Genomic DNA, 13,699 nt, shown 5'->3' with positions numbered 1-13,699 from the left:
CGACTAAACCCGGATGGAACAATGTCCGTCACGCTGTTCGGGTTACATATCATTGGTCTTTGCGTCGTTTTAGGTATCTGCCTACAAATTTCATCAACAGAGAGCATACGAGTGATTATCGAAACTCCGAGAATCTTTCTCATGAGTTTAATGTTATTCGGTATTCTATTCATGACAATGTTTTTGATCAGTTTTGGATGCAGTTTTTGTTGTTGTTTTCCTTGCGAAATCGTTGATAATACGCATGCTCCGTTCCCGATTAACGACCGCCATCAATCCTTAGTAATCATCGGACTATGGATATTTGGTACATTGAGCGTTCTGCCTAATCTGCTCGACATGTTTGATGCATTGATTTGTTTATCACAAATGTACTCCATTTTTCTTTGGGAAACTCAGATACGAATAACTTATCAGTTCATACAAATATCCTTCGCTTTCGTACAACTGTTGTTCCTGACGCGGTTCTCCGGGTCTTTTTTCGACGATAACGTAATAACTCGATACAAGATAGTTGTCATCTTATGCGGCAATGTGTCTAGTTGGATAACTGAAGAGGTATTAGATTCAAGCGCGTTTCTTTCATCCCACACCTATCAAGGCGAGACTCTAATGCCGACTATCGGAAATTTTACCAACTTGACCGTGGAGTGCTTAAACGCTGATACAGAATTGGCTAACTTTCTTAAATCCGCGTTACCGTATCTGTTCCCGTTTAACCTAGAATATAATCTGCTAGCTGCCGGGGTAATGATGTTGTTGTGGAATAACATGAAACCAATACAGCCCCCTGAAGACATAGAAAACACCACGACTAGCACATCCGGCAGGACAAAACAAACACCCATTTTAGCCACGTTATGTGGATGTGATATTGTCTGCCCAGTATCGAAAAGAAACGAAACATCTGGTGAGCAACCACAACCAGGCACCAGTGATGACGCGTTGCCACTGGATAAGGGTTTTGATGATCAAGATAGTGACGCTGGTGCCTCGACGTTCACTTCGTTAGGGTCAACTTCGTCCCGTTTGATCCCGAGCCCCGGAGGTAATACGTCGAAACAGATATTACCAGTATTTCTACTTGCTATCTGTCTACTTTTTGGTTTGTTCTATATAATCGGTAGTTTTACGATGTATTTTCCAGATATCTATGAAAATGCGCTGGTGATATTTTATTCTTTCAACATCACATTTTACATAGCCATGATTGGCCTTTGTTATTGGGGGTTCAGCGCCGTCAGTAAACATGAAATTGAAAATGAAAGGCAGTCGGGGGCTAATGAGTATCTGTTAATGCTGTCAGTTTCGGGAACAATCGTATACCTGTATTTTTCTTCCATATCAGCCGTGGCAACCATACGAGGCAATCATTCATTAGTGGCAAATTCGACAAGTGGCCCTGCATTTGTGACATTGCCAGCGGGTTCACCAATTCCTAACATGATGCTAGCTTACAACATCATAAATTTTGCTCAAATTTGGTTGCAGACGACATTTCTTATTTACACCTCCCATCATTTGCCAAAACAAGACAAAAATACTGCTCAAGTGAGAGCTGTTATTTTGGGGCTTACGGCGTGTAATTTTGCACTGTGGGTCGTTCTAAGTTTTATCGAATTGAAATTTGATGATGCATCACCAGTGCAAGAAAATTACTTTCGTGGCTATTGGTCCACTATTATGCGACTTACTTACCCGTTAGGAATATTTTACCGGTTTCATTCGATTCTGTTACTATTAGAACATTTTGCAAAGTTTAACTAAGCATGAGCTAAAAAGTAGCTTTCCAATATTATTCTCAAAATAAAAGAATTTTACGATCAATCTTTATTTGCCCTCAGTTCTTCTCTTTGTCTCCTTGGATCAAAGTGGGAATATCATCGGAATTTACCAACATCGGCTGACTAATGACGACCCGTCCCGACGAGGGGACTCTGCTATATAGAGACCCCGGACTGCCGCACTTATAAAATTTTAAAAGAAATAACTGCGGTTCATATTCCTGACACCGTTTATCCAGATCCAAGTAATCGTGAACATATGAGAAAAGGGAAGGTATGGAAGACTCAGTGGTCGCACACGGGCCCTGCTCTAACGCCCGACCGGGCCCGCAGTCCCCGCCGCCCGGCAACCTCCGTCGCAGCCCCGGCTAGAATAGGAAATTTGGGTAGCACCCAAATCATAACCACTGATAACCTAAGTCAGTACCCGCGGCGGCATGTAGCTTGCTGTGACTCCTAGTTGGGTATAAATTGGAGCGCAGTAAATTTGAATTTGATTTAATTGAACCAAATAAAATTGAACTGCATTGAATTGAACAAAGTGTAATTGAATTTATCCAGGATCGCTTCATTTGAATTGTGACATGGTACATTTTGGGTACTCAAAAATAAACATGTAAGCTATTATTCTTGTTCTTTCACTTCAACACTGTTTAATCTCTCGATAAGCAGATTCGGCTCTCATTTCTCCAGACCAAGACACGATCCAAACGTCGAAGACCAAGAAAATCGAATTGGAGTTCTTCTTGGCAAGCTTGCTTGGAAGCCGAGGATAAATTCAATTCAATTATTGAATTAATACAATTCTGACATGACTCCTGCCAGCCTAATAATGATAACGTTTTCACCCTTTTCTGAATGATTATATTTCAGAAAATGTCACAGCTTGTGTTGGCCAATAATTGATGAGACAAAATGGAGATAAACCAAGAAGAACTGGAACAGGTAAACCACCAGACCAGTCAGTGACAGTGTAGAAATAACACGCCCCCAACATTCGAGATTATGCACTTAAATTCACTGGGGCTCATATTTGAAGTTTGAATCGTCCAATGTCCCAGATCCAGGTTCTATGTATATTCATTTTATATACACTTTTTACAATAAGGGTCTGATTTATCAAAGAGTTTACAAAATGAGTCAGTACTTGGGATGTTTTATTGCTTTATAGGAACCTTTTGATCCGGAGGATTATGTTGAAAGAATTGCGTGGCGTACGACGAATTTGACTAAAGGAGGAATCGATGATTTTGATCCGGATCTTTTGATCAAAACATTTGAAAAGACAATCGCCGAATTGAAAGACTACAATACAAAAATTGAAAAACGGTCTGAAAAGTTGGAAGCACTTTGCAAAGAGCAAGAAAAAAATCATTGGCAAAAAATTGCAGAGCTTCATAAGAATATACAGGTTTGTGATTAATGCAGTTACAAAGAACAGGGTGGCCACTAAAACCTAAAATCAGGGAAAAGTCGATGAATTTTCTGTTCTTCAAAAAAGTCAGGGAATTTTGTAAAGAAGCTAAAAATCAGGGATAAGAAAGAGAAATTGGAAATATGTTGAGATTGCTATAATACGTGTATAATCAAATACATGAAGTATCCACCTCTTCTTACGTATTTGACTTAATTAATTTCTTAATAGATCTTACCAGATTAAGTCAAGGAAAAGAACTTAAATGTCAGGGTATAGTCAGGGAAAGATCAAGTCAAGTAATTGAAACTGGCCACCTTGTTGACTCCTTGAAATCGCTGTAGAATCAATGAAATTGCAATGATTTCACAATCATGAAATATTGAGTATCTTTCAGACAACTCATACCCATTTTCAAGATTTGGATGAAAGAATCAATTATGTGGCAACTAAAGTGGTTCACCTGGGTGATCAACTTGAAGGGGTGAACATTCCTCGTGCAAGAGCGGTAGAGGCCCAAAAACTCATGAATTATTTTTCTGAATTTCTAACGAATGAACCTTTGAAGTCTGATGTATTTACTGATGCAATGCAGGTATGAAGTTGTGACTTGCAAAATTGTTATTTTTTCTAACTAAAATAAGTATGAAAAGATACTCGGTATATATTAAAAAGTGCTCTTGTTTAGGTGCATCTAGCTGCTGATATTATTCAAAAATTGTACCTGATTTCACAAGAACTGCCGCAAGATTCGAAGTAGGTGACTTTTTTCTTCCTCTTTTAGATTAGGCCCCTAGCCATTACGGGTGTGAAATTGAAATACCTTTCAATCATTTGAATATTACTCATTTTCAGATTTCAAGATGCAAAAACTCGAATTTCTGGTTAGTTGCCATCATAGTTAAGTAAAAGATGTAAGAATATTGCATGTTTGTCATGCTGATTATATCACTGTTTTTTTTTCCAGCAAAGTATGACGACATTGAAAAACATCTAATTGAAAATTTTGTGCATGCACATAATGACAAAGATAAACAAACAATGAAAACTATTGCGACAACATTATCACATTTCAAAGTAAGTTATTACAGGAGACAATTTTGTATTAAATCAAGGTACAGATGTTCAGAATAACATATGAGAATATTCTTCATTTAGGGATATCCTCAGTGCATCGATGCCTTTGTAGAAGAAAGTCAGCGTGTAAGTTATGTTTAATGTCCTTCCAAGATTTGTATCTTTGCGCTTTATAGATATGTTAATAATCACTGTTTTGTTTTAGGGCTGCTTCACTAATGATGTATTTACGGATGTGTTACCACTGTGTTTCAATGCTCATCAACTCATACAACAAGTGTTCATTAATCCTGAAGCTGTGATGGCAAAGTTTGTGATGAACATATACCAGGGAAAACTTCTAGTATGCGTGTATGAGTTACTACAGTTTTGTATTTTCTGATGATTTTGTGTGACATTATGTAGTTTGCTTTTTTTCTAGGCACATATCAATTCTCAACTTTCAAATACGAATGATCCTGAAAAATATCTACAGAACCTCAATCAGCTTTACATAAGGTATGTCCAAATGTAACATTACATTTCCGCGTACATACCCACAGTAAGGATTTCACTGTACTACAGTTGATTTTCATTACATTTCTAAAAATTCAGGACGTCGAAACTTTCAAATGAACTGTCCATTTACAACATGGGATCTGATTCTACATTCCTAACTAAGTTAACCAAAGGAATCTTCATCAAATACCTTGAAACCTACATCAGGTATGTAAAATTCTTATATCAAACATAGATTATCTATATATATATTATATTAAACTCGGCTGAAATATTGGAGAATCATTCATCAACCAGAGTTTCTGAATTTATGAGTATTTAATTTTACACTATAGCATGGAGACAAACTTCTTGGAAAAAAAATCATCCGTTATTCTAGCTCGTTATTATGAATCAAAGAATCATCAAAAGAAACAGATTCAAACTGGAGCGTAAGTTAAATCATATACCAGTGATAAAATCGTCGATCTACGTGACAGGCACATTTGAGACATGTTTTTTTAGGATTCACGAGTTCAGACGTGATATACATGCTAAACTCGGAGGCAACATTGAGACATATGGCGGAGAAACATTCCTGTCACAAGAAGTTGCGATTAATTTGCTTCAGGAATTCAAACTCGCATTCAAAAGATGCAAAAATGTGAGCAAACTTACAGTTTATATTATTGTTATACTCGTACATACTGTATCTACCTAACGAATACTTATTTTTTTCATGTATAGCTATCATCGCAGTCTAATCTGCCAAAAAATGCGATGAAGATATTTGAGATCTTAGTACAATTTCTGATTACTGATCACATAGACTATGCGTTAGAACTTGGTTTACAAGGTAGATATATCTCGATCTTGCATGTACTTTAAAAATTTCAATATACAGCGAACTATGATTTACTCAGATTGGGAACTCTTCGAGAACTTCATAAAAGATTTGCAATAGCAGTGCATTTGATCACAGGGAATATGATATTAAGACAACCTGGGGCTTAGCTAGGACTTTAAAACTAGTAGTCGCAAAAAAATGAAATATTTGTCACTATTATTTCAATATCCCTTTTAAACAATAAAAATCAAGAGAGTAAAGAGGTGTATTTTAGACTGTTACATTACTTAGACTTATACTTGTAATTTATACGTGTGCAGCAAGTTTAAGGATTTGAATGAAAGGTGGTTTAAAAATGATATCTTGGCCAAAAAAATTGTTGGTCTAGGCTACATGCTGGCTACACCATAGTAGCTACACCACTGACAACGAATCGAGGTAGATATATTTTGCTCACTTTGACATAACATTTTCAATTACAGGGATACCTATTGCTGAGCCTAAAGTGCAACCAGAGATTTATCTATTTGATGTGGTCGGCCAAGCCAATACCATTTTCCATCTGTTTGAAAAGTTGTTCAGTGACAGTTTAATTCCACTAGTCAGGTATGTTACTTGGTTACCGGTACCTTTCTATTCATTAGTATATTGAAGTATTGACTATGACAATTTACACATGACGTTCATTTGCTTCAGTTCATCACCGATTCATAGTGACTGTCTTCAGGGGAAACGAGATTTAATGGAATTAATGGAAAACAAGATGGACACTGGAATCGACAGGTATATTAACATCGATAGATAATTTACTATTGCTGATTATGATTAAAATCATTATGATTTCATTTGTCAGGAGTTTGCTCGCTATTGTTGGTTGGATAAAACATATTCTGACAACAGAACAGAAAAAGACTGACTTCAAACCAGAAGATGATGCTCTACTGCAAATGTCTTCACCTGTATGTTCTAACTTAAATTTTGCAATTTCGTACGACTCCTCGAGCTAAACTCCACACATGATTATGAACTGTAACGTTTTGTATTAATCAACTGGCATTTATTTCTTATCTAACAGCCATGTTCTAAAGTAGTGAAATTTGTTGGACAACAACTAGGTATAATACGAGATAGTTTAGATGGCAAGAATGTCGAAGCTGTATTGATGGAATTTGGCACACGTCTACATCGTGTAGTCTATGATCATTTACTGCAATTTCAATACAATTCTATTGGTACGTTACTTAATTAAAATTTACGCGGAGCTGAAACTAAATAATGAACGAAAACTTCTTACAGTACTTCATATCATAAACTCATCTCAGTAACCCTTCTTTATCTACGACCATTCAAACCTTCAAGATGCAATCATAACGTTGTGGTACAGATATATAAATGGTGATTTCTATTTTCAGGTGCTATGTTGGCAATATGTGATGTGAATGAATACAGAAGGTGTGTTAAAGAATTCAAAATCCCATTGATTTCGCAGCTATTTGATACGTTACATGCGTTATGTAATTTGTTAGTGGTTGTGCCAGAAAATCTGAAGCAAGTTTGTACTGGAGAACAATTGGTAAGTCGTTATCAAAGATTTTGAAAATAAATGACATAATAGAAAGCCTTTTTAGGTCCATCTTCAAGAGAAAATTATAATCATTGATATATATTTTATTACTTCAGGCTGGATTGGAAAAAATGGTGCTTCAGTCTTTCGTACAGTTAAGGGCAGACTATAAAACAGCCAAATTAGCCAACTATTTCAAATGATCGAATAAAATTACGTTTCTTAAGATATGACATATAATACCCGCATTTCTATTCTTAATCAATCTAGTCAATTCAGTTGATACCTTCATTTCTCAACTTTCTTATACTGTACTAGACTATACAAAGACAAGTATCAAGCACCCCCGATATATACAAAAGCTTAGGTTTCCCCGTTTGCCTTAGTTTTTAATTTACTATTTAAAACATATTTGGTTATGAAGACCTATGAATCTGTATGTATGTTTATGGCACTGTATGTTACGGTATTTGCTTAATGAAATAAAGTCGCGATTTATATTACAAATATGTTGACGCTACGCTAGTTACGATTCAGGATTCGAGAACTCCATTAATCCTAGAGCGCGTGCTGGCGCTTTGACATGATGAAATACTACACCCAATGACTCGGAATCGTATAACAAATACAGTGGAACCTCGTTTTAACGATGTACAATACAAAACCTAGCATTTCGTTCCAAAAAGCAAGAACAGTTTTAATGATTTCATACTGGATATAGCAGTGTTATTTTCTGGCCCCCTGAAATTCATCGACGAGTTACTGAACAGTCCAGGCGCATTTGATTATGAAATTGACTTTTCTGCAGTTTTGTCATAAACGAATCATGGCATGTTAATATTAATACACCGATCAACACACACTTGGCATCACAATTAAGATGTCACTCAAGAATTGCCTGCCAGCAGAAATGACATTTTTGTGAGCACACACATCAGGGCCTTGTTTTTCCAAAAAGTTAACACTGAGTAGACTCGGCTACGAACCATGCTGCAGATTCATTAAGCGATGAAGCAAAATTCCCAAGAGTTGATGAACAAGTTTTCTTTCACTCTGTATATGTGTATTTTATCATTATGAAAATCTGTACATTCTTTACAATTACATGATTCAGATACATTATATAATAATGAGATAATACAGCTCGGTAGTTCTCTTGATTTAACATAAGATAATTAATTTATATGACAACTGAAAACTGAAAGAAACAAAGACTAGAGAAAAATCTTTATATTTAAACACATTTCAGTGCCATGTCGTAAGAGAGAACTGTAGATCTGGTTTTAACGTAAAGAATTTAAGATTCTTTTCTAGATATCGAAAATGATTTTATCATTAGTATTACAAACCAATATAATGAGGATTTAAAAAATTACTAAGATGCCGCTTATAAGATAAGAATCACCATTCACCAACAGATGTTGCAAGAAAGATTCATCGATTCAACATTTATTTTTTTCAGTGATCAATGTATATGTCCCTGTCTACGATACTTAAGCATTATCTAATCAACAAAATTCAAAATGAATATAAATAATATTTTAAAGATTTGTTATTTTTGTTAACAAAAAATAATTTTGTGACCATAGAGGACTCTGCCTCGCTCGATATCAGTACACTGACATGAAATTTTTGGAAATACTCCCAACAATACCGAGAAAGGTAGAGTCGACTGTATGCATAAGCCACATATATGACTCCATCAAACAGTTGCAGTACATTGTAAATGTACACATGTGCAATTAACTCATCTAAAACTACAATTCACAAGTGGTTGCTATATATTATTCTTATAGTCAGTGTTGATCATTTGTTCAATGGCCAATAAAACAATAAATATCTCATTCTCTCTCCTTTGATTTGACTTGAATATGAATACCCAAATATATGTAATTGAGCGTGAAAACTTCAAACTTTTTCATCAAAGGCCAGTTCGACAAGATTTATTATGAAATGATTTTGGATTTTGAAGGAAAGCACATGAAATAAAGATAATACACTAGCACCTCTTTGAAATTTAGTCAAAATCTGCTTCACTGATGGAATGATCAGAAGCTTGCATTAATATCTGAGAAGTCACAGAAACCACAGTATTGCAATAATAGTTTTTTTTCGTATTTCATATCAGTACGCCTTTCCTAAATTTGTTCTTCACTTGACACTGACTCCTAATTTCTTAAGCACCTTGAGCCCCTTCTCTTCATATTCTTGTCTAGACATCCAGAAATCGTCTTTATTTTTCATAATATCGGCGAGAACGGCTCCTCCCAAAAACACCATGTGTTTACGGCGTGGAGGATCTTCAATACGGATCTTGAATTTCTGTAAATTATCAATTCAATTCAGTTTATTTCCTTTTTCAGTTAATCCTCCCTTTATGTTCTTGATTTTTCTTAATTCATATACAATAAGATGACTCCTATAGACCAGTTAAACCCGCTCAACATGCCTACTGAGTTAGTTTTGTAACCATCAAATACATATTTACCGAGATGTGACACAAATTTGCACATCAATATTTTACAAAACACCTGGTGGCACTAGTCTGATCGAAAAACCGTTCAATAGCAAACAATAAGTTACCAAGGGGAACAAATGTACCAAGTTTCGTAAAAATATCCCTTACGGTTATGGAGAAAATGTGACACAAATAAAAGCGTAGCCAAATATTACTTAAATACAGATTTCCTGTAAACCAGTTGAATTTTGTTGGTCCCAAATGATCCAAATTAACAGGGTTCTACTGTATCAGATATTGCAGTCAGATGAATATTCATAATTCACAGGACAAAGCTTTTTTGCTAGATAAAGTGTATCTTAAGGTGTACTCACAGATAGTTTGTCCACCTGACCCTTCAATACTCGTTCCAAGTAGAGCTGTTTTATTTCCCTCTCAAGGCGACTAGGAAGTCCGGGATACATCGTTGACCCACCAGAGAGAACAATGTGCTTGTAAAATTCAGGTCTCGTATCGATATCAGCTGCCTGTATGGTATTAAACAGAAGTTCAGCGACACCTACACCTTCCACATTAATCAAATGAGGTTGGAATAATGCCTCGGGTGCTTCAAATCGTTCACCACCGATCGTTATTACTCGACCATCAGGTAACTGAAATTATGAGAAGGAAATATTTGAATTTTCAACAATATTTGATGAGCTATCACAACAACAACGGATAGAAAAATACTTACAGTGTAATGTTCAACCAAGACAGTGGTTTCAAGTGCGAGTTTCTGTTCCTGTTCAATATCATATCCGACATAGCAAAGCTTTTCTTTCATCATACGAACAGTCTCAAAATCAGCAGTATGATTAAAAGCATACCCTCTCAATAGAAGCAACTAGAAATAGAAGGATATCAAATTAAATAAGAAGCAACTTGCAAATTATGAGGGGACTAGACGAGAAGATACACAATATCCGTGTATGATGATGACGAGAGAAATCCCACAATAATGAAGCCAAGATTGAAAAATTCTATATCAGAATGATTGTATTTGAGGTGCGATGTTTCGGCTAACAACCATTAGCCATCATCAAGCGTACTGCTCAATCATCCTGATATAGAATTTTTCAATCTTGGCTTCGTTATTGTGGGATTTCTCTCGTAATGAGGGGACTATCGACATCATTCTATACCTTGATGAGATATTTAGTTATATCTCGACCGGCAATGTCTAACCTTCTCGTCAAATGAGGCAGAGCAAAGCCTTCATACACAGGACAGATATGTGTAACACCATCTCCAGAATCAACAACCACACCAGTCAGTAAACCTATTCAGAAACACATCGTTTGTAGAACAACAAACTATTTTCTACAAGTTTATCAACATAATTATTAATCATAAATACATTTACCTTGAGCATAAAGAGTGAGTACAGCTTGAATAGCGATGTATACTCCATCAAACTGATACTCTTCAAACATAGCCTAAAAATAGGAAACAGGGAAAACATTGAATATCTCATCTACTGCATATGGTATTTACAAAACACCCTATAATAGACTTAAGCGATCTTGAATATTCAATCAAGGAAGTCATACACATAAAATCATGCCAACCTAAACTAAATACACTCATTATTCCCTAGCGGTGCTTCATATAGGTCTACACTCAATATTCATGTTTATTTCTGCTGTGGGCTCATATGCCCTTCTGAATGTAATTTATTTCAATACGCCTGATGAGGCTGAAGTGACTCAGCGAAATTGGTTGTGCTGTAATATACTATTTTCAAGTTTGAATTTTGTTATTGCGGTGATTTTGTTGCGGCTGTAAGGACCTAAGAGATAATCACTAACCTCAACCATCTTCTCTCTGTTTTTCATCGGATTTAAAGGAGGCTCGGTTAGAAGGATTTTAGTGTGTTTCGGATCAATGTCGAGTTTACTCGATCCAAAAGTATAGTTCCATATATGTAACATGTCATCCCAATTTCTGACGATTCCGTTTTCCATCGGGTAGTTTACTTCTAACATCGAACGTAATTGACTCGCTTCATCACCAACCATTAAATCCTGCAATAATTCAAAATCAGATCAGATAGTTCACACGTACTATCTCATTGAAAATTCATTCATGTGTTACATACAGTGTATATTTACCTTTACTTCTATGTTGCCTATTTTTGCAGTGGACCGAATAAGTGGACGCCCGACCATACATGGAAATATATGGGCAGGGAAATTTGATCCCGCATATCCACATTTAACGAACTGTAGAGAAAAGAAAAAGGAAAGTTTAAATCTATGATCATCGAATGGAAATAAATTATTAGTTTCATTTCTTCAGTAGTTTAACTGGTACTTAAGTGATGGGTAGAAGTGAAATAGTATCGTCTATCACTTTTTGAATGACTGAAAGTGGGTTCAAACGTGGGAAGTTTAACCTAGGCTAATAGTTTTAATCAACAGTTGTTAGGACGGGAATGTGGGAAGTCTCGTTTCATTGACAGACATAACAACTATTGAACCAATAAAAAGTGAATTTGATAAGTCAGTGCTGATTTGACAATAGTAACACCAAAAAACAGAACAGGATTGATATTGAGACAGTTTGATGGTTCACCAAGAACCTTAGTGTGTGTACTGTAAACTAATGTCTATTTATTAATTGATGAGACCTGTTTTTCTTGGATATTTTGCTTACTTTTTGGGGTACATACCTCATTTATGTCTTAACAGAATGCCAAAAGTCGCGGACAACAACTGAATATCCGATATATTTCCAGTTCTGTACCAATTAGATGGATTGGCAAAAAGACTCCTTAAGTCCAATTGAATGAGAGAGAAAATCCTCCATTTTGTGAAATTTCTTGAATTTTTACATTGTCACCATGCCTACGAAATGAAGTTATTTTTCTTGTGGGGTCTCAACAACTAAATCAGGGTGGCGTAGGCATGGTAACAATGTTCAAATCCAAGAAATTTGACAAAATGGAGGATTTTCTCTCTCATTAAACTGGACTTAAGGAGTCTTTTTGCCAATCCATCTAATTGGTACAGAACTGGAAATATATCAGATATTCAGTTGTTGTCCGCGATTTTTGGCATTCTGTTAAGACATAAATGAGGTATGTACCCCAAAAAGTAAGCAAAATATCCCAGAAAAACAGGTCTCATCAATTAATAAATAGACATTAGGAGATCACTCTCACTGTATGTGTAGTCGTAGAGACAGCCACACACTACATACAGGACTGGATGAATTTTATGGGTGTTTTTGCACCAAATGGGGCACCCCAAATGGCAACATGAAAACCTAAGAATCAAGATGCCCATTAGTATTAGGATGATCGACAAATCCAGGCAAATTGATGTTTAGAAATAGTCGAATTGTCAAAAATTTTGCGTTTTCAATTTTACTTCCGGGTTAGAGGAAGAAGAATTCTGCACGGCTTTTATCTGCGTAATTCAGCGAAAATTTGTAAATCATTGGTGTATATTTTGGATTATACTCACCCCTGTTCCATTATCACACACTATTACTTTATTTCCCTTATCGTCCATTTTCGATGAACGACGATTTTACAAACGTCAAAATCTTCTATTTCAACCGGATGCAGCCGTCGCTTCCGCCCTTCCGTCGGGATTTTCGTGTCGTAGAATTTGATTGGTTTACATGAAAACACGAACCAATCAAACAGTGCCTACTAAAATCGGTCGGTTAACAAACATGGCCGCGCCCACGATATTTACCAAAATTTTTGTTTATATGGAAATAGGTAACTGCAGTTGGGGTCACGTTTCCAGGTGGCCCTAGTGTTATTGAAAATTAGTAGGTTCATAACCATTAGGAACACCTACTAAACTGCAGTCGCTCCCGGTTGTTATACTTTCCACTAACGTTAGGGGCCTTGATAGAAATAATAAACGACTTGGTAGGGCCTGAAGCCTTCCAAGTAATCCTTATCAGACTTGAAGTGGAAATCCATGTAGTGTGACCTTTTGATAAGGCAGCGACAAAACTTCAATTGGTCTGTGATATTTTGTCTAAATACCAGTCGTTGTCTCAATAAGGGAAACAACGG

General features: G+C 36.0%; 3 protein-coding genes across 4 annotated transcripts; 2 read left to right on the top strand and 1 right to left on the bottom strand.

Annotated features, from left to right (window-relative positions):
* Positions 1-115: 115 nt before the first annotated feature.
* On the top strand, positions 116-1,767 carry LOC141915402 (uncharacterized). Its single transcript, XM_074806915.1, has one exon. The coding sequence runs from the start codon at positions 142-144 to the stop codon at positions 1,765-1,767; it is 1,626 nt and encodes a 541-aa protein (XP_074663016.1). The 5' UTR covers positions 116-141.
* A 596-nt stretch (positions 1,768-2,363) lies between these two features.
* Positions 2,364-7,652, top strand: LOC141905110 (exocyst complex component 5-like). Of its 2 annotated transcripts, none has more exons than XM_074793877.1 (20): positions 2,364-2,400; positions 2,658-2,729; positions 2,956-3,195; positions 3,596-3,793; positions 3,887-3,954; positions 4,054-4,082; positions 4,166-4,275; positions 4,357-4,401; positions 4,481-4,618; positions 4,697-4,773; positions 4,870-4,980; positions 5,109-5,204; positions 5,278-5,416; positions 5,500-5,608; positions 6,082-6,205; positions 6,296-6,382; positions 6,453-6,558; positions 6,675-6,831; positions 7,012-7,172; positions 7,280-7,652. In XM_074793877.1, the coding sequence occupies exons 2-20, from the start codon at positions 2,700-2,702 to the stop codon at positions 7,364-7,366; spliced, it is 2,112 nt and encodes a 703-aa protein (XP_074649978.1). In that variant the 5' UTR covers positions 2,364-2,400; positions 2,658-2,699; the 3' UTR covers positions 7,367-7,652. The 2 variants fall into 2 exon arrangements, with proteins under 2 accessions (XP_074649978.1, XP_074649986.1); XM_074793885.1 differs by lacking the exon at positions 2,364-2,400 and adding an exon at positions 2,447-2,533.
* A 564-nt stretch (positions 7,653-8,216) lies between these two features.
* LOC141909994 (actin-related protein 2) lies at positions 8,217-13,267 on the bottom strand. Its single transcript, XM_074800687.1, has 8 exons — positions 13,131-13,267; positions 11,775-11,885; positions 11,472-11,687; positions 11,027-11,099; positions 10,806-10,942; positions 10,358-10,507; positions 9,996-10,274; positions 8,217-9,485 (listed from the first exon to the last, which is right to left on the bottom strand). The coding sequence occupies exons 1-8, from the start codon at positions 13,176-13,178 to the stop codon at positions 9,315-9,317; spliced, it is 1,185 nt and encodes a 394-aa protein (XP_074656788.1). The 5' UTR covers positions 13,179-13,267; the 3' UTR covers positions 8,217-9,314.
* Positions 13,268-13,699: the final 432 nt, after the last annotated feature.

This window comes from Tubulanus polymorphus, chromosome 1 (genome assembly GCF_964204645.1).
Source record: "Tubulanus polymorphus chromosome 1, tnTubPoly1.2, whole genome shotgun sequence".
Taxonomy (NCBI): domain Eukaryota; kingdom Metazoa; phylum Nemertea; class Palaeonemertea; order Tubulaniformes; family Tubulanidae; genus Tubulanus; species Tubulanus polymorphus.
Note: the sequence above shows the minus strand (reverse complement) of the source record. Positions and strands in the feature narration are given on the sequence as shown.

Bases quoted from the DNA above. Each gene is read 5' to 3' on its own strand.
- LOC141915402 (XM_074806915.1), top strand. From the start codon at position 142: ATGAGTTTAATGTTATTCGGTATTCTATTCATGACAATGTTTTTGATC.
- LOC141905110 (XM_074793877.1), top strand. From the start codon at position 2,700: ATGGAGATAAACCAAGAAGAACTGGAACAG. The intron at 4,619-4,696 runs GTATGCGTGTAT...CTTTTTTTCTAG, and splicing joins TATACCAGGGAAAACTTCTA to GCACATATCAATTCTCAACT. The intron at 4,774-4,869 runs GTATGTCCAAAT...CTAAAAATTCAG, and splicing joins CTCAATCAGCTTTACATAAG to GACGTCGAAACTTTCAAATG.
- LOC141909994 (XM_074800687.1), bottom strand. From the start codon at position 13,178: ATGGACGATAAGGGAAATAAAGTAATAGTGTGTGATAATGGAACAGGG. The intron at 11,886-13,130 runs GTGAGTATAATC...TTTTCTCTACAG, and splicing joins TGTGTGATAATGGAACAGGG to TTCGTTAAATGTGGATATGC. The intron at 10,275-10,357 runs GTAAGTATTTTT...TCATAATTTCAG, and splicing joins TCTTGGTTGAACATTACACT to TTACCTGATGGTCGAGTAAT.